This window comes from Primulina eburnea, chromosome 3 (assembly GCF_022965805.1).
Source record: "Primulina eburnea isolate SZY01 chromosome 3, ASM2296580v1, whole genome shotgun sequence".
NCBI lineage: Eukaryota > Viridiplantae > Streptophyta > Magnoliopsida > Lamiales > Gesneriaceae > Primulina > Primulina eburnea.
In genome coordinates this window covers 52,134,321-52,161,492 of record NC_133103.1, presented here as the reverse complement: position 1 = coordinate 52,161,492, position 27,172 = coordinate 52,134,321, and the positions used below count along the sequence as shown (strand labels likewise).

The following is a 27,172-nucleotide window of genomic DNA, read 5'->3' as shown; positions in this document are numbered from 1 at the left end:
TTTTGCATTGCTTACTGAAATGCTTTTGCTGGAAATTCGGGTTCTCACAATCTTCATTTATCAACATCTTAAACTCTTATTCAAACTTCGACTTGTGAATATGATTTGTAGATCATTGTATTAGCTTCGTAATCCATACTGAATCGTTTCATTTGGTAACTGGGCTGATTTGGCTGATCAAAAAATCGCAACTGCTGATGCCCAACAGACTGTTGTTTTCGTTGTAATCAGTTTGATCTTGCAACCATCAGTTTTTCTAAATAACATCCTATTTAGCCCAACTGACGCGAAATACGACTTATTCTAAATTTTTTATGTTCAATTTTTTTGGCGGCTGGTCATTTGCGTCACCGATTTTTGAGATTTCGTCGAAATACTCTAGCTTACCATATTTTTAGTTTGGCTAAATTCGAATTTCAGTTAACATATTGAGTTAGTTACTTTATACTTGAGTAAATATGCTAAAAACACAATAAAAATTTTATTATCATCAAAATCAATATTGCTAGAGTTCCTAAACACAACAAGAACTATTTGATTATTGCAAAAAATCCAAAAAAATTATCCAATAAATATGTTTTTTTTTTTCAACTATTCTTCAAAAAAAAACTTTAATCACTTAAATATAATCCAATTTTTAAATTAGATTTAGAGAACACTGACATAATAAAATTTTGTTTTTTCTCTCAATTATAAGAAAGAGTGGTACACCAATTTTTTTAAAAAAAATCACACACACACACAAATTATTTGACTTACGTATTAAAATAATATAGGGGATCTCTTGTTCCATTTACTTTTTTTACCGATAAACTTAAGCACTCCCTATGTAAAATTCTGGTTTTGCTCATACATGCCACGTTAGCGTCATATTAAAAAATTAACTGAATATAAATAAGATTTAGCAATACGAAAATCAAAATTTACAAAGAGAAAAATGTATAAATCAAAATTATAATTTTTTTTTGTAATTGCAATATTCTACTAAATATTTTTTAGTAGAACGATTGTTTCTCATAATATGTCAGCTTTTGAGTAGATTCGGCAATTTTGTTATCTTTTAAACAATAAAAATATATCATATGTTTAATTATGTTCCTGACTGAGAATGAAATTGAATTTAGTGGAAAAGGCCCCAATCCGTTTGTGATATATTGTCCCATAATAATTAATATCTCAAAACTAAATATTTTTTTAAAAAAATATATGAATGATGTATCTACACGTGTAACGTATCAACCAAACGCGACTTTAAACATACGAGTCAGAGTCGGCAATTGATTCCATTTATTAGGAAAAAAACAAAAAAATTGCACATTCCGAGTAAGATTTTTGAAAGGCGTGCCTAAAAGTAACACGATTTGCTTCTCGTGATACCTAATGTACAAAAGACAGGCACGTAGAGAAATGTGTACGGTAGGCATGAATCTGAGTAAATACATACGCTAGCTGTGCGGTGCCTCGTGAATCCATGTTACATACAATGTTGTACCAATTGTACCCATTTTACGTGTCCTAAATAGTGGCCACAATTTGGTCTGCCCCATGCAACTATAAATAAATGAGACCCCTTGCTCTACTTCCCTACATTCAAACTAAGTACGAATCTTGATTACGAAATTATAACCTTTACTTTCTTGAAACAAACAAACCAATTCGAAGTGTCTTATATCACACAAACACTCAATATGGCAGCTGCTGCAACTGGAATGCAAGTGATCTGTGGAGCTGGTTTGAGTTCAAGATCAGTTGTTGGTCTGAGCCAGTTTGTTCCTTTGAGAAGCGTGCCACACTTCAAGAGAGATTTGAAGTTCAGAGTTCGAAGCAATGTAGAGGTGAGTAAAATGTTAAACTCTAAATTTTAAGTCAGTGTAATATATATGAAGGTCATATATTTTGATACTTGTAAGATTTGATTGAATATGAAATATTTGAGTTTAATTATCGATTCAACAGGATGGTGGTGATGTTGTTGAGGAGAAAGAAAAAGCAGCAATTCCAGTTCCACCACAGGTGTTCTCCACTCCTCCTCCACGACCGCAACCTGAGGTAATTTCAGATCAAAATAATGTTTCAGTACTGTTATTACAAGTGTTTTTATGATAAATTTGTTATATATATATATATATATATATTGCTGATCACTTGCGAGCTAAAACTATTCTTGCAGGAGAGCACTAAGGCTACAGACATCATGGCCTTCGACGGGCCTGCCGCAGAGAGGATCAACGGCCGTCTAGCCATGCTCGGATTTGTGACAGCCATTGCGGTGGAACTAACCCGAGGACAGGACATTTTCACACAAATACAAAGTGGGGGTTTCAAGTGGTTCATCGGTACGACTATTCTTTTCTCCGTGGCATCTCTTGTCCCGCTTTTTAAAGGGGTGAGCGCGAATGCGACATCGAAACCGGGAGGATTGATGTCATCCGACGCAGAGCTATGGAATGGGAGGCTTGCCATGGTCGGGCTGGTGGCATTGGCATATACCGAGTATTTGAAGGGCGGACCTCTTGTGTAAATAGATATGTTTGGCTCGAAGATTTATGTAATTATGTTGAAATAGTTTGTGATGAATATATATATTTAAGAGTTTGTTTTTATATTATTATTAGTTTTACATTATTATTTATTATTAAGTAAAAATTAAAATTTTAATTTTTAAACATTTTATGAGATATAAACCAGTAAATCATCTAATATTGTTTTGGATAGATTATGTATCATCATAGATTATGTAGCAGGAACAAATCCATATTATACACATTAAATTAAATGTAAATTAAAACAAAAAAGAAAAATAAGCTAAAACGACACCTAATTTTTCAAAATAAAAAGGAAAATATTATCGTTGTTTAGATAAATTTTAATATATATAATATGGACTTTATTATAATCGCATGTGTAATCTAGAGTGAATATAAGCCATAGTTTGTGAATTAAGTTGTTTCAAACGAAAAAATTAAAGACTGAAATGAATATAAAATATTAAATTATCAGAAAATTCAAAACAAATTTCAATTTACAGAACTAAAATTACCATTTTCTCTTATTATTATATAGTATCTCAACGATAAATTGAGCATTTGATTGAACAAAATGGCAGTTTTGTAATAAAGTGTTGATGCAATATTAAGAAAATTTACTAGAACAAAATATCAATTGCATCTCCTAAGTCTTTTTCATAAGTCAACATGAAATCTAACTTGTGCTCTGATAATACGAAGTTGAGATGAATTCGACGAAAAATAATAGAGTTTTTTTAAAGGACACACTAAGACAATATTATTGAACTATAAAAAGGCTATATTTGTTGTCAAAGGACACACTCAAAAGTGCGGGAGCCGATTATATGGAGACGTTTTCTCATGTATCTAAGAAATATTATTTTTTATAAACATGGCATTAATGGCCCATTTTGATGTTAATACACGTCAAATAGATGTAGAGTGGGTCTCATATGAGACCGTCTCACGGGTCATAATCCGTGAGACAGGTCAACCCTACCCATTTTCACAATAAAAAATAGTACTTTTAGCATAAAAAGTAATATTTTTTCATTGATGATTCAAATAAGAGATCCGTCTCACAAATATGACCCGTGAGATCGTCTCACACAAGTTTTTGCCGTAGATGTAAAAATAGCGTCCTCGATGAGGTTTGTAGACAAAGAGTTATATATGAAATAACCAACATGATCCTTTAATTATATCGGGTCATTAGTATATATGCATTCAATCTTAATAAATGGATCGATACATGCATAAACATTCCAGTATCACATTACTAATATTAACTATTCATTTGGTTCTGTTACGAATATCATGAACCTATATATTCCTTGCAACTAACGATAAGGATGTTGAAAATAAAAATGTTGACGGTTGAAAATAAGAAGTTGTATGTTGAAAATAAGAGTTGTAAATATTGAAAATTAGTATGTGATGATGTATATAATTATTTATTTATTTTTGGATTATTTTCAAAGAAATTTTATATATATTTGTATTTTAATACATTTCGTGAGTTTAAATTTTTACTTTTTACCATAAATTAACACGTTATCAGCACGATACTCGAAGGTTCGGTTTTTCATATTTTTTCATGCTCCAAAACACAAGAAAAAGGTAATAATATTCAAAAGTGAGAATATTTAATTTATTATTTATTTATTTTTATTGTGTATATGTTTAATATATAATATTATGTTATTATATAAAAGGAGTCTATGATACCTCATTATAATAACGTGATGTGATTATATTATTACATTGCTTATATAATTTTATTATGTTACTGTTTATTTATTGTATATGTGTAACGTCCCGAAAGCCGGAAAGTCCACGTGAACCACATGCATGCAAATTATTAAATTTCTTTGGTATTTTATTAAATTCTTTTAAAGCATAAAATGTATGTTTATTTTATTAAATTGTGTTTAATTATTTTTATGCATTATTATTGAATGATAAGATTTAATTCATGAAATTTTAAAAGTTCACGCATTAGGGTTTCTAGGTGCATTTCACGTTCGGACGAGGATCGGAGATCGGAAAATTTTCAGGAAAATTATTTTAATACATGATTAATTTTTATAAATTAATATATGGTGTTTTAAGTGGAATTTTCAAATAATGGGATTTTACTGGGTATTTTACCCGCATGACTTTATTTTTTACGATACGCAAATTTTATCGAATCGGGAGACTTTTAATGGTGCGGCTAATATTTTCAAGAACTTTCCAACTAAAAATATTTTTCGGGAGTGCGTTTGGATTTAATGGGCCTACTTTTAAGCATATTGGGCTTAAAACTATTTTTAAACTTTTAATTGGCAATTTAGGGCCCATTATTTACTAAATTACTATTTAAATAACCCTTAATCACCCTCTTAACCTAATCCTAAAACACCTATCAGCCGACACCTCCCCTTTCACTCTTCATACTCTCGGTTTCAGCAGCCACACTCCAAGGTAGCATCGGCCATCTCTTTGTTCTTGCAGAATAAATTCCCCGGCAACTTCCCGACGCTCGTTCTTCGATCTTCTCGCGCAAATATCATCAAGGCACGCATGTATCTTTTATTCTGCATCATACATGTTAAATATTTGCTGATTTGTGTGTTTGGTTGCATAGAATTCTCGATCTGATCATTATCATGAAGGATTTACGGGTGTTGTTCATACCATGCACTCTTTTAAATGACACTCACGTTTTTTCTGTATAAAGTGCAAGGGGCTGCGGCTTAGGACTCTCCTGAGTAAGATGGTGGTGTCGTGATGAAGTCTTGGAAGGAAAATGGTTCGACGTTGCTATAGGAGGAGAGATCGAGTGTTTGGGGCTTGGGTTGGTTCGAATGCTGTCGGGCAAGGGCTGGGGCTGTGCATGGGCTCGAACCCAGCCATGTCTCAGTCTTTGTAATGTCTGGTAGGATACTAGGTGTGGACCATAAGCATTTGGACGAGGGAGAAGCTCGGTCCTTGGAGTTATAGCGTGATCGGGAGAAGGTGCGATGGTTTCGGTCGGTTCCTACGTTAATCTATACAGCCCGCCCTTTTCACTTGTGTTTGGCTTGGTTTATAAGGGTCATTAGGGCCCTAATGATGAGTCTTAAAGGCTGGACAGGTGTTGGTTTAAGGAGGGACCGAATGTGCAAGGGTAGGAGCCATGGGTAGTTTATTGATTGCACCAAAGGGGTGGTGGCCGAGAATTTTGTAGGTTCTGGAACTAGCAACCGAAGGTTTAAGGGCTGAGATTTATATTTTTGGACCTTTATAGTGTTTTTAAGAGAGGATAAAAAGTTGGGAAAATTTCGGTTGAGTTTCGAGTCGATTCGGGTTAAAATCGGGACCGCGGTCCAAGTTTTAAAACGAGTCGGTTAAGTTCTGATTTTGGCTCAGGTTTACGTCTAGGGATACTTTAAAAAAAAATATTTTGGGATATTTTAAGGTGTTTGGTAAGTTTCGGGTCAATTTTAGAGGTTCGGGGTTAAAACGATAATTTTTGGGTTTCCATAACATTTTTCCGGGATTTAATCGTCGCACGAAACGTTAATTAAAGGATTAATGGAAACGTCTATATTTAAGCTTAATAAAATTATTGGAAATTATATTTAAGCTCAAATAATTATTAGAAGTCTAAGTTTTTAATTTGGGAATTTTATGCTAAGGTTTGGTTTAATTCGGAATTAAACGCATTAATAGGTTATATTTAAAGATTAATTTAAAAGTCATAGATTTAAGCCAAATAAAAATATGGGAAAGTTCTTGTAAGCTTAAATAATTATTTGGGATGTGTTAGAGTTAATGGAATTAAGAAAATGTCAAGAAGTGAAATTTTACGTCTATGAGCAAAACGATAATTTTTGGGTTTCCAGGGACAAAATGGTCATTTTGCACCCGGGTGAGATTTTGGTTATGGCAGCACCCTGAGCACAAATTTATGATATTTTAAATATTCATGCATCATGATTCACGATTTTTAAGATTTTATGAAAATATACGTTGCATGCTTGAATTTAAAGAAAAATTGCATTGGTGCACGATTTTTATAAGTGATGTAAATGATGATGTTTTGAATGATGGGAATTAGTTGTGGCTATCGAAATATATGTAAATGTTAAGATGTATATGTAAATGATAATGATGATGATGAGGCCTAGGCACAGTGGATAGGTAATCCTGTCACTGATGTCCGACAGTCGTCCGGTACCGCGGTTTTATGTATGATGGATCCATCGTAAATGATGATGATGTACGATAGTCACCTCTAATGAACTGAATTCACCAATGATGAATGATGAACGACGAATGATGAACGATAAATGAATGATGAATGATGAACGATGAATGATGAACGATGAACGATAAATGATAAACGATGAATGATGATGAACGATAAACGATGAATGATGATGAACGATGAGTTGTTTTGACACGTCATGATTTTACACGACACGTTTATGTTACGTTTTTAAAGTTCATGAAAGGTATGTTGAGTATGGTATTTTTCACTGCTGTGTGCTATGTATATGTATTTGTTATTAACGGTGCAGGTGTGTTGAGTCTTTAGACTCACTAGGCGTGTGTGATGCAGGTGAGTTCGATGTTGAGGAGACTGGAGGTGTTGGACTCTGAGTCAGCACACCTGGTGGGCGACACGACCCGAGGACCACATGTTTTCCGCATTATGATTTATGAAATTGAGATGAGATGAACATTTTCTTACGATGATGAATTTAAGATTTTTACTCGTTTATGCTTACGTATGATTTTGAATGAGTTTGATTATTTTAAACTGCGCTATTTTTATTGTCTAATATTTAAGATAATTTTTAAATGTTATTTCGAAAATGCGAACTTTTAGCTTTTATTCTAGAAAAAAAAAATGTCCAGTAGAATTTTAAAAATGAGTGAGACGCTACAATATGTATATATATTTGAATAATATCATGTTATTATATAAAAGAAGTCTATGACACCTCGTTATAATAACGTGAAGTGATTATTTCATTGTTTATACATTTATTTTGTGTCATATAATAATTATATATATTTGTATAATGCCACAGTATTATATAAAAGGAGTTCATGACACCTCATTATAATATTGTGAGGCAAAAACTTGTATGAGACGGTCTCACGGGTCGTATTTGTGAGATAGATCACTTATTTGGGTTATCAATGAAAAAGTATTACTTTTTATGCTAAGAGTATTACTTTTTGTTGTGAATATGGATAGGGTTGACCCGTCTCACAGATTAAGATCCGTGAGATGGTCTCACATGAGGTCCACTCATATTGTGATATGATATACATAATTATTTAAAAATTATTAATATTACATATATCATATTATTATCATAAAATTTACATATATGTACATATAATTTTTTAAGATTTTGTAACGGTCATGAACGACTAGTTTTTACCCTATAAATATAACTTCACAAACATATTCAATCACTTCAAAATTATTCTTCCTCCCTAAAAAATTTCTTCATCAAGATTTTCGAAGAAGAAGAAGATGGTTCTTTCAAGGTTATTTTTGTATAATTATTTTGGTTATTATACTCACTAGTCTTGTATAGGGGTGGGAAAAAATACCGAAATGCCGAAATACCGAAAAACCGTGCCGAAAAAAATACCGAACTTACCAAAAAAATCGGTATACCGAAAATTTCGGTTCGGTATCGGTATGAAATATTTTTTTTTCGGTATTTCGGTATATACCGAAATACCGAAAATAATTTTTTATTATTTTTTTAAAAATTTAAGTTCGGTATACCGAAAATATATTTTCGGTATATCGACATTTTTTCGGTATACCGACAAAATTTTCGGTGTCGGTACGGTACCGGTATGAGTTTTTTTCATACCGAAAATTCGGTATATCGCTCATGCGGTATACCGAATTTTTGGTATCGATATCGGTATCGGTATGAAAAAATTTCATATCGATATTTTCGGTACGGTATACGGTACCGTAATTCGGTACGGTATACCGTACTGTACCCACCCCTAGTCTTGTATTTATCGGAGAATATCCGCTTCACGATTTTTATTTTTAAAAATGTTTGTACTAATAATTTATATGTTACTTTATATTGTCATTTTAATAAATTTACAAATTAACTAATAAAATGCATTGTTATTTTTGTAGTACCATTTGTTGCGCTCGACATTATATTACGAGAAAAAATTATATGTCATGGACTCTCGATGTAGAAATGAATCTTTAGTCATTGAGTCTAAGCGAAACCATCAAAAAAAATTGTATATCTTCATCAAAATAAAAAGCAAAAGCTATAATATTTTTGCGTCGACATCTTGACGAAGGTTTAAAAATGTGAATACCTCATCGAAAAAGATCTCATGACTGTGGAAATGATTAAAAGAAAGATTTGAAAATATAAAGGAAGTTATACTTCCGACCACCCTTGATGAATGGAATACGTTAAGATTCCAAGATTTTAAGAAAGTCAGTGATTACAATTCGGTGACGTATCAAATAATTTCGCAATTAAAATTTTGAGGTTACGGAATCGGAAATGCTTGAGAAAACATTTTCCACTTTTCACGAATCAAATATAACTCTACAGCAACAATATAAAGTGCGTGGATTTGCGAGATATTCTGAACTTATCGCATATCTTCTTGTGGCGGAAAAGGACAACGAGCTGCTAATGAGAAATTATCAGTTCCGACCCACTGGATCAACAACATTTCCAAAATAAATATTGTAAGTAAAAATGAATTTTTTCATTGAAACCAAAATCAAATTCAGACACAAGGTTTTGGTCGAGATCATGGTCGTGATTGTCGTGGACATGGAAGTGGTCGTGGTCGTGGTTGCGGCTGTGGTTTTGAAAATAATCGAGATAGTTACTTCAATAACTCATTTCAAGAGTATATCACGAAGCACCCATAGAAAAGACATCATGAGAAAATTAGTGTTAATGAAATTCACTCAAAACAATTTGAAAGTTCTTGTTTTAGATGCGGCACTCCAGGACATTGGTCTCGTATTTATCGAGCCCCCGAGCACCTTTGTAAGCTCTATAAAGAATCGATAAAGGAAAAAGAAAAAGAGACCAACTTCACTGAACACAATGGTCGTTTGTGTGATTCTACTCATTTTGATACTGCAAATTTTCTGAAATGACGACTCATTTTGAGCCTCCGAGCACCTTTGAAAGCTCTCTAAAGAATCGATAAATGAATGTTAATGAATATGATTCGACTCTATGTCACGGCGACATTCAAGTAATCTTGATATAGAAACGGACACATGAAATACAAGTCGGCTCCTTGAGGAATATTTAAATGTCTTTAGAAAATGAAATACATGTACCTAAAAAGTATTCCATACCTATTTACGTAAGAAGGGCACGTAGAGAGATGTGTACGGTAGCCGTAAATACGAACAAAGTCTGCGAATACTCTCGTTTTAATTAATTTAATCGAACCCATCACAGGAAAGCCAGCTGTGTGAATCCATGTTGTACTAATTTTACCTATCAAACGTGTCCCATAAAGTTCCCACAATTCGCCTCACCAACGCAACTATAAATAAATAAACCCACTTAGTATATTCCGCCATAAATCAAACCAAACACGAATTTTGTGCTCATTGACAACTTTTCATTCTCAAAGATTAAGTTATCTTTTCACAGTTTCACCAACAATCACACATAATGGCAGCTGCAGCAATGGGAATGCAAGTGATCTGTGGAGCTGCAGGTTTGAGTTCGAGAAATGTTGGCTTGAACCAGTTCGTTCCTTTGAGAAGCGTGCAGCTTTTTAAAAGGGATTTGAAGTTTAGAGTTCGAAGCACGGCTGAGGTAAATATAATACATAAAGTTTATCAAATATTATGCAGATCGAAGGGTTATATATTTTACGATATATATATCAACCGACTGTTGATTTAACATGCAGGATCGTGGTGATGTTGCTGATGAAAAAGAAAAGGCAGCAGTTCCAGTTCCACCTAAAGTATTTGCCACTCCTCCTTCACCGCCGCAACCTGAGGTTAATTCAAGTTCAACTAATATTTCTTACTGTTGCAAAATGTAACTATTATATATTCACAATGGGTCTCGAACTATTCCTGCAGGAGAGCACAAATGCTAGGGACATCATGGCCTTTGACGGGCCTGCGGCAGAGAGGATCAACGGCCGCCTAGCCATGCTCGGATTCGTGACAGCCATTGCAGTGGAACTAACTAGAGGACAGGACATCTTCACCCAAATACAAAGTGGGGGGTTCAAGTGGTTCATCGGGACGACTGTTCTCTTCTCCCTTGCATCTCTTGTGCCATTGTTTAAAGGGGTAAGCGCGAATTCGAAATCAAAACCTGGGGGATTGATGTCATCCGACGCAGAGTTATGGAATGGGAGGCTTGCCATGGTCGGGCTGGTGGCATTGGCATACACCGAGTATTTGAAAGGGGGACCCCTTGTATGAGCATATATATTGTAGAGACTATTATGTATGTGTTTTGTTATATATAAAATTATAGATGTTTTTATGAGAACATTTACAAGAATTTTCGAAAACCGCTTTTTTCAATATCTACTATTATGTGTCATATCATTTTATATAATTAATTAATTACTAACATTTGTTGAAGTTTTTTTCTGCTGCTATATATCACGTTCACATATCAAAAATATTTGAACTCTTGATGCTGCAAGATGATCATTACTAAGAATGGATTTCTTCAAAAGAAGTCTTACATGAGACAAACGATGTTGACTTTTGTTTATTGTCATTGTGTATGGCATAATCAAAGGAAACTGTCTTTGTCCGAATTTAAAATAAATTCTTGGACCAGAGGAGTCAATGACATCATTGGAATAAGCATCTGATGACCTGCATCACTTCCAATAAAAAAAATTCCTTCCGAAAATGGTTTTTTTTGTCTTGTCACAATCAATTTAGTGTCGTTGCATAAAACCCAAGAGAGTGATATATATTCCGCAACAACTAATCGGAGTTCCAATTTCAAATTTAACTTGTGCTTCGGTACTCGAAAAAATCTTATTTGATCAAGAATTCAAGAGTGTGCACATCATGCAGTAGATCGATATTTCTATATTTCTATCTGAATGACATGTTGTATCTGAACTGAAATACCACATTACCTCGTAATGGTTCAAAGAAATCATATACTCATTTTTGGATTGAACGACATAAAGTGTCAGCGCCATTATAGCTATCTACTGAAAATATGATATGTCACGTCCCGAAACCGGGGTTAGTCGACACATGCATTGTTCAACAATCATATAATCGTCAAACAATATCATTTATAGAAAAATATAAACCAAATCATTTTCTTTCTCACAATCAATCATTAAAATGTCTTTAATACATAAAAAGAAAATATACAATTTTTTATTTTTATTTTTTGAATTATAACTAGTTGACATAGATAACATATACAATTTGAAATATTTTTATAAAATTTATATTAGTAAATAAGTTTATTTATTTAAAAAATTAAATCATTTTTAATCCTTATATATGTTAATACGTGAGTTTATATGTATGTTTTAAATTTTTTAAAATATATTAATGTATTAATATGTGACATTTGTTTGAATTGATAATATATATACACATATATCTTCAAGATCAGAAGTCATAAAATAAAGAAATATTTTATTTTATTTATGATAGTTGTTATGAGATTATTCATTATTCAATTATTATAATTAAGTGTTGTTTATGATTGAATTAATTTTTAAAATTTTAACATTTTTAACTTTATTACTATTTATGATTATAATAAATTTATTTCTTATGATTTATTGTTTCTTTCTTTTCAAGATTATGACTATAATTTATTTATTTATTATTATTTAATGTTATCTTTCTTATCAAGATTATTAAAAATAATTATAATTACTGGAACATCGTCTGCCCTGTCACCTATATGCCTCGTCTCACTATCCAATCAGCTTTCTACACGTCATATAGGCTTACGTGATAAAAACGACGCCGAATTGGTGAATAACATTAACATCAATTGCGGAACAGATTCCGTCGTCTGCCATCTCCTCCACTCTCCGAGACGCAGAAACCCAAGAATCAAAGGTCTTCGGCTTCATCAAAAACCCGCTCGGAACTCACACTCGGGGCTCCGAAAATCGGATCTCTAATGGAGAGTAGGCGAAGATTGCGGGGCGCCAGGGTGGTTTACACCTTGTTGGTGCTCCTGTTTCTGGCTATGGTGAACCTTGTATCGGCCCTTTCGGTGACCGTAAACGACTTAGAATGCGTGTACGAGTACGTGTTATACGAAGGAGACACCGTTTCGGGGAATTTCGTTGTTGTAGATCACGATATCTTTTGGGGCTCTGATCATCCTGGCATCGACTTCACTGTAATACGCCTACTTTTGTATTATATTCCCTTTATTTCTATGTGGGTTTTGGTTGGTTTATGTCTTGGCAAATTAAGCATCGACTTTTCCTGCATTTTAATTGTTTTAAGGTTGATTTGTTGTGTTAATGGTGTAGTTTTTGAAAATTGGGTACAAATGCGTAAGAAAGTTCAAATCTTTCCCCTTTAAGCATTTTGTTTGTTGAGTTATCATAAAGGCTAGGTTGCCATTTATAATTTTTTGGGAAAGCGAATTAGTTGAATATGTTCATATTTAGCTTGATCAGGGGTTTGTGTTTTTAGACTATACGATTATGTAAAAAAGAATTAACACACACAAATGAATAAATCAAGTGTGGCTTATTATTTTCTCGGGCTGGTGCATATATTATATTTATGTTTCAATGTCAATAGAATTCTTTAGAATGATCCAGTTATTGTTAGAAAATTACTTTCGTTGTCAAAGTCTAGTGTCAGTTAAGTTAAGTCGTATCACAAAAATAAATGTAGACAAAGCTATTACGAATTGATCAACTTCGGCAACTTAATGTCATCAGTTGAGCCAATAAGTCATTCAATTGGGAATGTGGGTGTGCTGCTTTTTCCCTACCGATGTTTTTCTCCGTAAATCCAGAAGTCATTCCTAGAAGTAACAGTCTTTGGCAACTTGAACTTGAAACAGCTAAGTTATTCAATGAAGAATACAAGGATTTCTAATTTTGTTCCAACTAATGATTTTCTCTTGAAAAGATCACCAGAAAGTTTATCCGTGTATTTTAATTTTTTGACTTTATTCAGATTTTTTTGGTCTGTCGCATTGGCAAGCTTATGGCATGATATTTATAATTGTTACCGTGCTGTTTATGTATGGGCTTCAACTTGTATCATTGTTTAGCTGCTTATTATCATTTATATTTATATTTGAGATTATTGGTTCTTTGGAGGACATTTAACATCTGCTCCCTTCTGTTAGCTACCAGCGTCTTTTATTATCTTCCTTGCCTCCAACAACACGACTTTTTACCATCCAATTAGCATTTGGCTTTTGAATGGTAACTTTTATTTTTGCATATGGAAGATTTCTATGCATAATTAATTTAGTTTTTTTATGATATTTGGCTCTCTATGTTTGCCTTCCCTGAAATTGTTTACCCGAGTGGAAAAAAAACTTGTTTCAATTGAAACATGTTCCCATTTCACAATAATTTGTTTGTTTGATAGTTTATGGTGCTGATGTTTTGGATGTAGTATAAGTGGTCGTAACTGTGGTTGACGCAATATGTTATCAAGCTGAGCATTTTAGCAGGAAAAGGATGGTACAGAACTCAGTGTGAAATTTAGTTCCTTTGAGCATTCTGCTTAAGTTCGGACTCAAATTTGAGATGATCTTCAACAAACAATTTTAGGTACAAAGACTAGATAACAAAAAATCATAGCATCTGAAATTGGGATGAAGAGTCACAAGTTGCTTGTTTAATAGCATTGTTCGAATTAAATAATTTGAGGGTGGAGCTTGAATTGGGTTTTGGAGACATGTTTGCGAAATATTTTCTTTGCCTTTTGAAGTCAACCTGCATGAACCCCAATTATCACTTGGAATCATTGCTTATATGTACAATCGACGTCTCTATGTAGGTGACTTCTCCCGCAGGTAATGTTGTCAATAGTTTGAAAGGAAAATCTGGTGACAAATTCGAGTTTAAGGCCCCCAGTAGTGGAATGTACAAGTTTTGTTTCCACAATCCTCATTCCACACCAGAGTCAGTCTCGTTCTACATTCATGTTGGCCATATTCCCACAGAACATGACCTCGCTAAGGATGGTTTGTCTCGATATTAGAACCGCACCATCATAAAAATCAAAATTTGTCTATTGCTACCATTTCTTCTTAATTAATGGTTTTACTTCTTGTTCGTTTTACAGAGCATTTGGACCCTATTAATGTGAAGATTGCGGAACTGAGGGAGTCCCTGGAATCTGTTACAGCAGAGCAGAAGTACTTGAAAGCACGTGAGGCTCGTCATCGTCATAGTAAGAACCTTCTTTTGTTCTCTTTTGGATAGTTATTATGACTTTGTGATTCTCAGCATAAAGATTGTATGATCCTATAGTTGCATAGCTATCTGGATTCGGTACTTCGCAATCTTAGTTGGGTAGAACCAGGGAAAGGCCCAGTAGAAGACGAGGGGCCGGTCATCTTCCTTTTAAGAAATTTGAAATTTTGCCTGTGATTTTTTAAAAAATCCTTTTGGCCCTTTTGAATGATAAATGTCTCTAAGCCTCCCCTCCCCTCCCTCAACTGATTTTCTGCGTCTGCAGGACCCACATTCATGATCAAGACAACTCAGTGATATCCTCCCCCATCAGATGTCGTATAGTGAGACCAATAAAAAACATAAATTGTATAAGCATTTTAGAAAAAACGGATTCTTGAATTTAGCAGTATAGGTGGCATTTAGTTGGGGGGCTTCAAACCAAAAACTCAAAAGGTTTGAGTAAAATATTTGAGAGATTACATTTGATATTTGTGTACGGATTTGAAAGTTTATGACTTGCAGTAAGAGATATAGTGTAAAAATGATATGAAATAGTAAAATAATATAATTCATAAAAATGTAGAGATAAAAATGACTAATTGTGTATTTGTTGTGCTTCGAATAGTTGGCTGAAATATGAATTATAAGCAGATGAAAACATTTGAGAAAAAGTAGATGAGTGGAAATGTTGTGCCATTGTGGATTGCTTTAACCCCCATCAAACACACCCATAGCATTGGGGTTATAATATTAATACATGACAAAGACTTGATAATCCAATGAACTGGATGAAATTTATTGTTGAATTGTTCTCTATGTTTGCTGTACCTCATCGTTTGGTGAATAGTTATTTGAAACCATAAACGTCCGAAATCCCCGGGCATTGTTTTTTTTTTACATGGTTGGTATATTGTTATCTGACAATACTTGTAAAAGATTAACATTTGTTTGATCCATATCAATTCCAGGATATGAATATTCCTTTTCTCAGTTTGTCTATCTTTTAGCTTAAAATTATGTATTTTCTATGCATGTTGGTGGTGCAGCAAATGAGAGCACAAGAAAGCGTGTTATATTTTACACAGTCGGAGAATACATTATGCTGGCTCTTGCAAGTTCACTCCAAGTTGTGTATATACGTCGCTTGTTCGGTAAAACAGTTGCATACAATCGTGTTTGATCAACATACTGTGCTGGCCGAGAATTTATCCTGCTTTCCTTCGAGGGCTGCTCTCGTGCTTCTGAAATAGTTTACGTGAAAATGTGGCTCGGATAAAATATACTCTCTATTTTGGTGTTAGCTGCTCTTTTTCCTCAGAATCGTAAAGTAAATTTGTTGGCTCGAACTGTATTTAGCTTAGAGGAGTTTGAATTATATCGGTGCTTCTTTTAATTTATTAGGTGAGAGAGAGATCGAGGATGGTTATTTTTTTCCCAAAGCTTTTTAAGTTATTTAATCATTTTTTTTGTTTGAAGTATGATTCTTGAATTACTTCTGCTTATAAATAATCGGTAATAGTTTTTTGAGTAAGTCTTTTGTGAGACGGTCTCACGAATATTTTTTCATGGATGATTCAAATAAGAGATACATCTTACAAAATACAACTCGTGAAATTGTTTTACACAAGTTTTTATTTATTTTTTTTTCTTGAAAGGCCAAATACTCCAACGTTTTGTTTCACGAATCACGCAATTAATGATTTATGTACACAAAAGTAATATCTTGGCAACATAATTTGCATATTTTTTTATATTTGCAAGATAGCACTTTGGAGAAAAAGATAATAAATAAGATTAAAAAAAATGAAAGGTAATGGAATAAAATCTATTTTCTTGTATCACATAAATATTTTTTTTGCGTCACATCATCATCATCTGATGAAAAAAAACCTAAAAATGTTGAAACCATGCAAGTTCAAAATGAAAAAAAAAAATTCACAATAAAAAATATTATTGTCCCTTTAATTTATACAATGAATTATGAATGTTCTCAAATAGAAAACAATTTAATATTATTACATCTCTAATGTCATGTGTGGCATATACATTATCAACAAAAAATCAGTAATATTTGAAATTATGTATGGAGTCAAACGAATAAACCAAATTAATATGCACATGAAGTAAAATTATTGCATTTGAAATTGAAATGTGATTGCATCATCAATTTTAGTTATCACTATAAAAAATCGTCCTCGTCCTTGATTAATCTTGGGTCCGATGTTGTCGGAATCAAAAGATTTTGCAACAGTTATTGTGAAATCCTTATAATTTAGTAGGGACTTGAGGCTAATTGACCACAAGATTGATGAAATTGTACCTTCATGCATAGCTAGCCTACAAAACAAGTACTCCAAGCCTTACATGCTAAATATTAGTCTTACAGCTACCAACTCTTTGCCGTGTTAAAACAAAATAGGTATTGATATTATGTAGGGTCCAATTCTAGTAAGTGATATTAGTCCAGACGTAGGTTTCGAGTTTATCTTGAACATGAAATTACTGATGATATAAGAAGAGAACAGCTAAAGATGATGTTGAAAAACAATATATTGAATTCATGAATTGGACGCTCAGAGCTGTTATGTATAAGAGAATATTTGGGTCTGTCGTGGGCCTTCTATCTGGACTAGAGATGGTCCGAGGGTTTGGGCCTGATCTTGAGAGGCCCATTTATGGGGTATCAGGTATCTTTGTTAAAACGCCTCAAAATTTTAGTAAAAAATTGTGAAATATTTTCGTGGATATATATTATTGAATCGAACATTTGTAGTTTTATCAAAATTATAATTAGTGATAATAGTACAAATCAAATCTTTTAAATCGTACATCAGCTCAAGCACTATGTTTCGATTAATCTATCCCCAGTAAGGAAAATTATTGCACCCAACAGTCTCTAGCACTCCTTACGATCAATGGAAACTGAACCAGTGACATTGGCTCAGATACCAATTACAGGACCGAGCGTTTATCACTTTACCAAAAATTATAGTTAATAACGACGAATTACATGTGAACTACTTACGTTATGCTATTAATTCATGTCAAACTAATATCTTAGTTGCTTCGTCTTCATCGAGTTTAGTATATTGAAAACAAAAATGATGGAACTCAAAAGTGGTGGTTCAATATAAAATTATATATCACAACAAACATCAGCAGCTGTTATAATTTTGAAACAGTGATAAAGGAGCAAATGAGCTCAAAGCTCAAGTAGCACCCAACTCGAACTCAGGCAGGGTCTTTTATGCTCAAAAAATATTTTTTTTTTAAAAAAAATATTGTCACGTCTGTAACCAATAATAAAATTAAAGATACATGAATAATTTAATAATAATTTTAAAAATATATTTATTTTATCGAACTCGGACACTCGACAAGTATTCAAATCATAGACATTGATCCGAGCTCGACTCAAATTTAGGTGCAAGCTATTTTCAAGCATCTAAAGTACTCTCATCAGCTTGAGTGGGATATTTATATAAAATCGATACTCATTTCATACAAGTATTTATCTTGTTTCGACACTAGACAACAAAGACCATCCAAAAGTGATCTTGAACATAAATATATGATCTTATGACTTTTAATGTCATGTTGAAACCGGCGAAGAATAAATAAAGATTTGTACTTCAACATTTTTCTAGTTCTAACAGTAAGACAATTAATGAACTTTTTAAATCATAGCTGATTGTCTTGATTTTCCTACTCTTTGCTGGATAATAAATTGTTTGAGTTGGGAATAATGATCTCTCTTAGATTCTTAAATGAAATTGAATTAATTCAAGAAATGGCCTGAAATTTTTTAATCTGCAACCATATATCCACATCCCATACTTTCTGATGTATCATCTTGTGTTGTTGTCTTTTCTCCAGAAGGCATAAATATGATTTGACAGAAGCCATTTATATATATATATATATATATATATATATATATATAAATATATATATTCTTCATCTGGAGTACGTACTAGCTAGCTATTCCTGCAGTTTTAACAACACACAGTGAATAATGCATGCTATCACAGAATTATAACTGCGGTGCAGAGGACGGACCACTCTAGCTAGGTTTTAGGGTTTGTAAATTTGCTACTTGAAATGTCCTTTTCAGGCATGGAACCGAAGGAAGGAAGGAGAAGTACATTGATTTATAACCCTCCAAGATTTTCTTGTAATGTAATATCCTTCGTTTTTATTTTAAAATTTTATATTAAAGTGAGTAAGATTATAATATATGCTACTTGATACTGCTATATATTTCTGATTTAGTAGGAATTCGAGCATGGTGGTTGAGAATTCGCCACTTTCATATATGTACGTGGATGCCTTATATGTTATATCAAGTGAATGGAATATATCCCAGAAATCTTTTGCAAGTTTAGAGAAATTAATGAATTCATATCGAAGTCGCGACAATTAATACCAAGATCGTTTCGAGATCTATATACGATGGAGAATGGCCATATTGCATGAAGTTCTTGTAGATATCATCAGTTCAAAAATCACAGAGACTTGCGATTCTACGATTATGGTATATCTGAACCATTGAAACTCGATCGATCACTAAACGTACTAAAAATAGGTTAATTAAAGGTCGATGATGCTTACGTTCTATTTTGTGTTATATATTCACTCCACTTGATATATTAAATTTATTCACAAAAGTGGAGTACAAATTTAAAAAAAAAAAAATGAGTGCAAATAACAAAGCCCTAATTAAATTCTTAGTCAATTTATATCATGGAACTTTGTGAATAAGTACCGAGGATTATAATAGTGGGTTAAACTCACATTAAAAAAAAAGTAGTACTTCCATTTTCCACAAGTTTCACTTTGGAAAAGCTCGTATTTTGAGCTTTTGTGATATGATCTCATGATACCGAGCTCGTCAAGCTCTTTCTAATTATTAATATCGATATAATTAATTTTTCTGTATTACGATATGGTAATTGGATGGATTTATGAGTCCAACGCCTTATATTTTTATTGTAAATTAAATCATGGGATATAATCCTCGACTCTTACATGCAGTTTAAACACAAATTGTTTCGAAAACAACATATGATCACACCTCGTTAACGAAGAACCCAGAATGTTTGAATTTCCATTGTGTATCAATTTTTACAACACTAATCAAATTAAGCACTTGGGATATTGAACGGCAAGCATGCATTTAACATTCCGAAGTAAATAAAATATTATATTCATCTTTAGTTTTAAATATTTTTATAAAACATCAATAAACATATTAAAAAATTGGCAAAAACTTGTGTGAGACGGTCTTACGGGTTGTATTTGTGAGACGGATCTCTTATTTGGGTCATCCATGAAAAAGTATTACTTTTTAAGCTCAGAGTATTACTTTTTATTGTGAATATGGTTAGGGTTGACCCGTCTCACATATTAAGATCCGTGAGACGGTCTCACATGAGACCCACTCTAAAAAAATTGGGGATTTTTAACGCTCTCAGAGTCATTTATATTAAGGAGAAAATATAATTTTGTTCATTTATACATATTGCAAAATGTAGATGTTTATATTGTCATAATTTAGCTATACTGCGATGTTTTTATAATTTTAGTTATTTTTCTCATATATGACTCTGAGGTGTACAGTGTCACGTTAAAACTCCAGTAAAAAATGAATGAATTGTCAAAAATTGAAAGATATAGAACTAATACTTAAATATGATAACATAAAAAATAAAAAAACACAAAGAGACCGATATAAAAAAATTGCAAATTTCTCTTATATCATCGTCATATGCTACTCAAATCGGCTCGATATATTCACATATATACTAGCTTTTCATAACATACATAAGTTTGGCACATACTCGAATCTCACCGGTGTCACTTTTTTCTTAAAAAAAAGTATGCGATTGATATCCCTACAATGTAGATAGCTGGCCACCAATTAGACGATGTTTGGATAATTATGTGTCACGGAAATGGCAATTAAATATCGATGGAACTAAACGAAGAAAAGATCTCGAAAGGGAATGGCATAAATGCACGTCACTTTTGTATTATTAATAAGAGAAACACATAGATAGTGATATTTAACCTAAAAAAATATATGTTGGTTTTGATGAGATGCTTCTTGATTTCCTCTTGTGTGTGAATCTTGCTATGCATCACTTGTAAACAAATTTGCCCTTGAAAAACTATGGTCCCCTCTTGCTACAAGTTCCTTTCTTGCATATTATTGATCTTGGCACCTTCTTAGATGCCTTTTAACAGAGGCAAGATCAGGAAGTTCGATATGAACGTAACGACTATAATTCTATTTAGCGTCCTATTAAAACATATATCTAAACATAAAAAGAAAGTGAGATAAATTTATATTTTAAGAATTTTTTCGATTAAAGGAGCGATTATTTCCTCTATAAACCGCTAATTTCTTTTTTCTATTATTTTTTTTTTTGACAAGCAGAAAAATTTACCATGGAGCTGATTTTGAATTGCAAAAGTTTCTTATAATAATAATAAACAAAAAATATATGGGTATATAAATTCCATATATCCATTATTGTTGCATCCTTTTCGCAGATCTAGCTAAGAGACATAAAATGAATATATTATGTAATTTTCACATTATAGTTTATTGGATATCAATTTGTAAATTCCATATCCATCTCTAATTTAGCGTGGTTTTGTTTTTTTTAGGAGGATAATGGAAAATTATTTTTTAGTTTTTGTATATTTCACATTTGCGGTTATAATCGTTTATAATGTCAAATTTCAGTCCATATACATCTCTAATTTAGCCTTGTATTATTTTTTAGGAGGATAATGGAAAATTGTCTTTTATGTTTTTGTTTGCACAATATTTGGTGTTGCGGGCGTGCCAGGTGCGAAAGTGCACCGCTTTGTGTAAAAACGATAAAAATCTAACTTCTAAAATCAAACGACAGTGAATTCTAAATTTGATCGTTGGTTCTAATCTCCTAAAACATATGCGATGCCAAAATTAAGAAAACTATTGGAAAGTGACGGAAATAAACCCCTGACATGATTTTGCATTTACAAAACTGTAGGAATTCATCAAAGACATGAAAAATATAATAATTTGTTGCTGAAATTTAAAATGAGAAGACGTAAATTGCTAGAAAACGTAAAAGAAAGTGCTTGAAGCAGAGAGCTTTTTTTTTGTAGAATTTTGTTAGTAGTTGAGTTGTGTGTTTGTGTAGCCGATGAACCTTTTTCTTCACTGTGAGATATGGTTTCTTCCACTCCCCCATGACCCATGTTTCCCCGCTTCTCATTCCACGATCTGTCTCGATCCTCCCACGATTTTTCCCATGTTTTCTCCAACTCAACGTCTCGTGATCAGTTTAAATGGACTGGGCTTGCTCTGCTAAGTTTGATGGGCCCATACAATTTAATCGGGCTTGTATTAATTTAACATGGGCTTCATAATTTAATTATTTTTAGCCCAAACAGTTTTGTATATTTGACTTTTGCGATTTTGGTCCTCTATATTGTCAAATTTCAGTCTTATTCTGCTATATTTGTTTTCTGTGCAATTTTAGTCATTTTTTGACGTGACGCTAATGTGACATTGTATAGCACGTCGATGTGTGCAGCGTCACATCATCACTCCTGTGGAAAAAACTAAAATTGTCGTAACTTAAAATATATATGAACGAATCTAAAATTTGTCATACAAATGGTCAAAACTGCGAATATACAAGATAAAAATTGAAATTTTCTCATGTGGACAAAAAACCAAAATTGTCATAACTTAAAATATATATGAACGAATCTGAAATTTGATCATACAAATTACAAATGATCAAAACTGCAAATATATATGATCAAAATTGAAATTTTCTCGAAAACAAAGATAATGATAATAAAAATAATGGTTTTTGTGACGCACCCATTTCGACTGTTACATCACTGCATGTTGCACATAAAATTTCTACAACTTAGCCTTGAAATAAAAGTACATGAGCCACATGATGAAAACAAGAACCAATACCTTTGCTCCCCTAATCCTAACTAATCTTTTGTAAAACACATGGTTTGACAGAAGAAATCTAGGGATAGGATAATATATATAATTAACTTTTTTATGTTTAAAAAGTAAAATTTCAAAAGTTTTCAGCTAAACGGATGTGATCGTCTTCTAACATTTCCGTCCTACCGACGAATTACAATAATATATAAATGTGATACATACATACATATATATATATATATATATATATGTATGTAAATATAAATTAAGGTCCCCACCAACCCTCTCCCAACCCTAAAGTCAATAAATGCTCTTAAACAATATAGAAACTCTCACTAACCTGTCTGCAATCTGCATGCTGGAGGCGATGGCGTGACATTTTTCAATTATTTTTTTGTAAATAGGGACCACATCTTCTCTCTATTTACTTTTTGTTCTATTTTCTAAATGATTTCCATAACTTTTTCCTTCACCAATTCTCTTATCTTTTATCCGACCGTATTCTCTATTTAAACCCCATATGGCCGCACTCTTCTCCATACAGCAAAACCTTTCTCAAAAGTTGAAGAAAACCCATTATTTTTTCCTGGTCTATGTGCCCTGATTCTGAAGAATTTTCAACTTTTTTTGTTTGTCGTGCAGTGGTGTCCGCTGAAGCTGCCAGCATGATCTAAGCTTCTCCTTTTTTCCGTTGTTGTCAAGGGAAGATTGGATCATGTGGTAGCTTCATCTGATACCGGATGCACGAGTAAATCGCAAGCCTAGTGATGGTTTTCAAGAAACGTTGAGTGACCCTGAATCATCTTAAGTTTAATTCTCATGTTAATTTGGAAAGGTATGTTTCCAGCTTGTTGCACGAAGAAACCCTAATAAATTTCGAGAAATTAATATCCCATCAGCCCAAATCATAAAGGGTTTCTGATTTTCAGAAAGGTATGTGAGATATATCCTAACTTAATTTCTTGTGGTCTTTTATAAACTTGTTATGCCCTTAGATTTTAGGATTGGGTTTTTTTGCTAATTTTAGGACAAAGATTTGTTCGATGTTTGCAGTGGCCGGATTTTAAATCCTAAATTTATATTCAAGATTCTGGTATACTTAATCATTTAAGGATGTTTGTATATAAGTCGTGATTGATAAAAATTGCAGATAATTAATGGAAGAAACTTGAGATTCATGTGTATAGAAGTAGCAAAGTTGTACAACAATGGCCGCAAGTTAAAATTTGTCTGATGTGGAGATAACAGCAAACCTAGGCATCTTCGTCCATCCTTTCTTTTTGGATTCATTCGACAAGTGATGCTAACAACGTACCCCACCCTGTCTTAACTCACATCGCCCATTCTATCTTGGATATCTTATACTACCACATTTTCTACCAAGAAACATTAATTAGTTCGGATTGGTTTTGGTTATTTTTTAAAACTGGAAAGGCCAAACAAACCGTTATATCTAATATTTCGGTTCGATTCGGTTCGATGATTTTGAGTACTATTTCATTTTCTATAGGGTGTTTTGAAATTCGTCCCATCGGTTCGGTTTTGATGAGAGTTGTGCCCTCTGTGCCTAGTTTTTCTCTAAATAGGTAAAGTTTTCAATTTGTGAATACAAACCCTAACCATATTAACTCGAGATTGGATTGGATACCATATTTTCTTGAGAAATTACGAATGGAAATATGAAAAATTCTTTAATGGCTTATTATGAACTTGAGACCATATTTTTTACCATTTTTATTTATTATCAAATTATTGTGAATCTTGATAGATAGATATATATGCATCACATTTTCTACCAATATTTGTGCGAATAAACATAATGTTGAAATTACTGCTTTTACCCTAGCTTAATTTAGTAAACTTTGATGCTCATTTTCTTTTTTGATATCTTTCCTTTCGTTTTTTTATGCGTATGTTCTATGTCGACTTTTGGCACTGCATGGTTCTGGTTTTATATCTTGTTTGGTTATAATATGGTCTGTTATGTATCAAACAGGCGAATAAAAACTACTACAGTGAGTCTATTAAAAAAAATATGAGAATGCTAGAAGTACTAAAATGTATAGCACATAATATTTCATGGTACTCGATTAACGATTTTATGTAGAATAAATTTTACTAATTTTATTTTCCAGCCAGTGCCTGCGCGTAGCGATGGAAATTAAGTCGATTTTATTGTGCAATTGTCCACAAATTAATAATCCATAAATTTTTTCCCTTCGATTTTTTGCTAAACAGATTCTTCGATCAAAGATTTTTATCAGGAGGATTGAAGCTAAAAAATTATAAACATTTGTGACAGATTTAAGAAAGAAAATCGTTTCATTTGTGAATTGTGAATTCCTTTCCATGATGGAAGATTTATTGATTTATTATCACTTTTCAGTTGTTTATAATTTATGTTTTTTTTATTTTGGCGATGGGCTTGTTCGAACAGTCGCAAATTTAGCGACGGTGTTTTGATAAACCGTCGTTATCTTTACTAGGCGACGTTTTTGTGTGCAAAAACCATCGCTATATAGAGACGGTTTATTCTATACCCGTCGCTAAGCCAACCATTTTTTTGTAGTGTTAAAGTTGTTTTTTCAAAGTTGTTTGGTTGGAAATTGAAATTGGAAACAAGTATGTTGTTGGAGAAACAGTCAAGAATTAGTTTATTATTATTTGAAATAACTGAAATAGATACTGAATAAAATTATATTATTTTTAAAATTATATAAAATTTATTTTACAGTATCAATCATATTAAAAATAATTATATAGATCTCTAAATTATAAAATTATTAATTTTTATTAATTATAATTAAGAAAAATGGATATCAAATAAATAGAATCCCCTCAAATTGTATAAGTTTACTCCCTTGCTATTTCTGAACCATTACTTGTCACCCTCACTATTTTCTAGGTTTGTTACATTTAATTTCAGGAATGGAATCTTACCATGAAGTGACATCCACCCATTTTTTTTGGTAATATGACACAGATGTTATGGCATGTATCATGGGAATATATACTCTGTTAGAGTAACTTACAAATTTTGTTAGCAATTTATTTTTCCCCTCCCCAAACTACTAGTACAACAAATTATGGTGAGATCGTCAAATGATTTAATTTTGTAAGACAGATCTTCAATGCATAAAAATTATTATTTTTTATGTTTAAATATTATATTTCAATACAAAAAAATATGTTGGATTAGTTATGTCATGAAAAATTATTAGAGAAAAGTATCACTTTTTACTCAAACAAATATTATGAAATATATGACTTTTTATTCCAAAAGTATATTCTGAAATATATGATTTAAGTGAAAAGTATTATTTTTAATGTTAAAACTGTTATTTTTCAGTTTAAATATGAATCAAGTCGACTTTCCGATTTATATAAATATGTGAGATTGTTGCAACTACCCTCGCTCTTAATGCTTTGCATGAATCTCATACCAAGAAACACTCATTACAATACAGCTTGAGTATCGTATGGAAGAGAGTCGAAATTCAAATTTTTTTCAGGAAATTATTATTTTCGACGAAACTTATATGAGCACGGATCAAGTTGCATTCATCAAATAGAAAAATTACACATTCAATAAGTGAGTGTCAGCTCATCGATGTTCATATAAGTATACACGTACGATGAGTGTGCAGCATATAAAAAATATATATATGTGGCAAATTGCAATTTTAACCGTGTAAAAATGATTTATTTAGGTTTTAGTCATATAATTTGTTAATATTTAGATTACATCCAATAACTTGGATTTTTTTATTTTTATCATTTTTCACTCGAACTACAAAAGTTTTAGATAATAGAATACGTGCAAATAACTTTAAGACTTGGTAATCTTTACATTAATATCTATGTCGTTGCGAACTTGCAGTAGTGATTTGAAAAATCATCCCCTCATTAAAGGCATAATGCGTCAAATCTGCCAAGGCTAGCAAGAAGATTTCCTATCATGCCCATGGTTCGCTGTCGCGGTTGCAGAGATCGGAACGGATGCTACCGTTCCAGTTACAGTGGAATTTCGCGGAACTGTCGTGGAACGGATATTTTAAAAAAATATTATAAATATATTAAAATTAAAAATTTTGAAAAATATTTAAAAATATGAAAATTAAAATAAATATCATTTAAATAGATTTTTGATGTAAATAAGAAACTATATATCGTCATTATATTTTAAAATATTTTCAAACATATCAAAAATTAAATATACTATTTTTGTTCTTGTTGCAGCTGTACAAATCCTTTCGGTTCCGTGCCGTTCCGCGTG

The 27,172-nt window shown here is 32.3% G+C and overlaps 2 protein-coding genes across 2 annotated transcripts; both read left to right on the top strand.

Annotated features, from left to right (window-relative positions):
- Positions 1 to 1,607: 1,607 nt before the first annotated feature.
- On the top strand, positions 1,608 to 2,608 carry LOC140828569 (early light-induced protein 1, chloroplastic-like). The gene is made up of 3 exons (XM_073191508.1): positions 1,608 to 1,835; positions 1,957 to 2,049; positions 2,171 to 2,608. Exons 1-3 carry the CDS (start codon positions 1,689 to 1,691, stop codon positions 2,519 to 2,521), a joined length of 591 nt encoding a protein of 196 aa, XP_073047609.1. The 5' UTR covers positions 1,608 to 1,688; the 3' UTR covers positions 2,522 to 2,608.
- A 9,917-nt stretch (positions 2,609 to 12,525) lies between these two features.
- LOC140827889 (transmembrane emp24 domain-containing protein p24beta3-like) lies at positions 12,526 to 16,304 on the top strand. The gene is made up of 4 exons (XM_073190828.1): positions 12,526 to 12,892; positions 14,527 to 14,713; positions 14,815 to 14,922; positions 15,974 to 16,304. Exons 1-4 carry the CDS (start codon positions 12,668 to 12,670, stop codon positions 16,105 to 16,107), a joined length of 654 nt encoding a protein of 217 aa, XP_073046929.1. The 5' UTR covers positions 12,526 to 12,667; the 3' UTR covers positions 16,108 to 16,304.
- The last annotated feature ends 10,868 nt before the right edge of the window (positions 16,305 to 27,172 follow it).

Excerpts from the sequence above, each read along its gene's own strand:
- LOC140828569 (XM_073191508.1), top strand. The coding sequence starts at position 1,689 with ATGGCAGCTGCTGCAACTGGAATGCAAGTGATCTGTGGAGCTGGTTTG. Across the intron at positions 1,836-1,956 it reads GAGTTCGAAGCAATGTAGAG|GATGGTGGTGATGTTGTTGA; the intron begins GTGAGTAAAATG and ends TCGATTCAACAG. Across the intron at positions 2,050-2,170 it reads CTCCACGACCGCAACCTGAG|GAGAGCACTAAGGCTACAGA; the intron begins GTAATTTCAGAT and ends CTATTCTTGCAG.
- LOC140827889 (XM_073190828.1), top strand. The coding sequence starts at position 12,668 with ATGGAGAGTAGGCGAAGATTGCGGGGCGCCAGGGTGGTTTACACCTTG. Across the intron at positions 14,714-14,814 it reads ACATGACCTCGCTAAGGATG|AGCATTTGGACCCTATTAAT; the intron begins GTTTGTCTCGAT and ends TTCGTTTTACAG. Across the intron at positions 14,923-15,973 it reads TGAGGCTCGTCATCGTCATA|CAAATGAGAGCACAAGAAAG; the intron begins GTAAGAACCTTC and ends TTGGTGGTGCAG.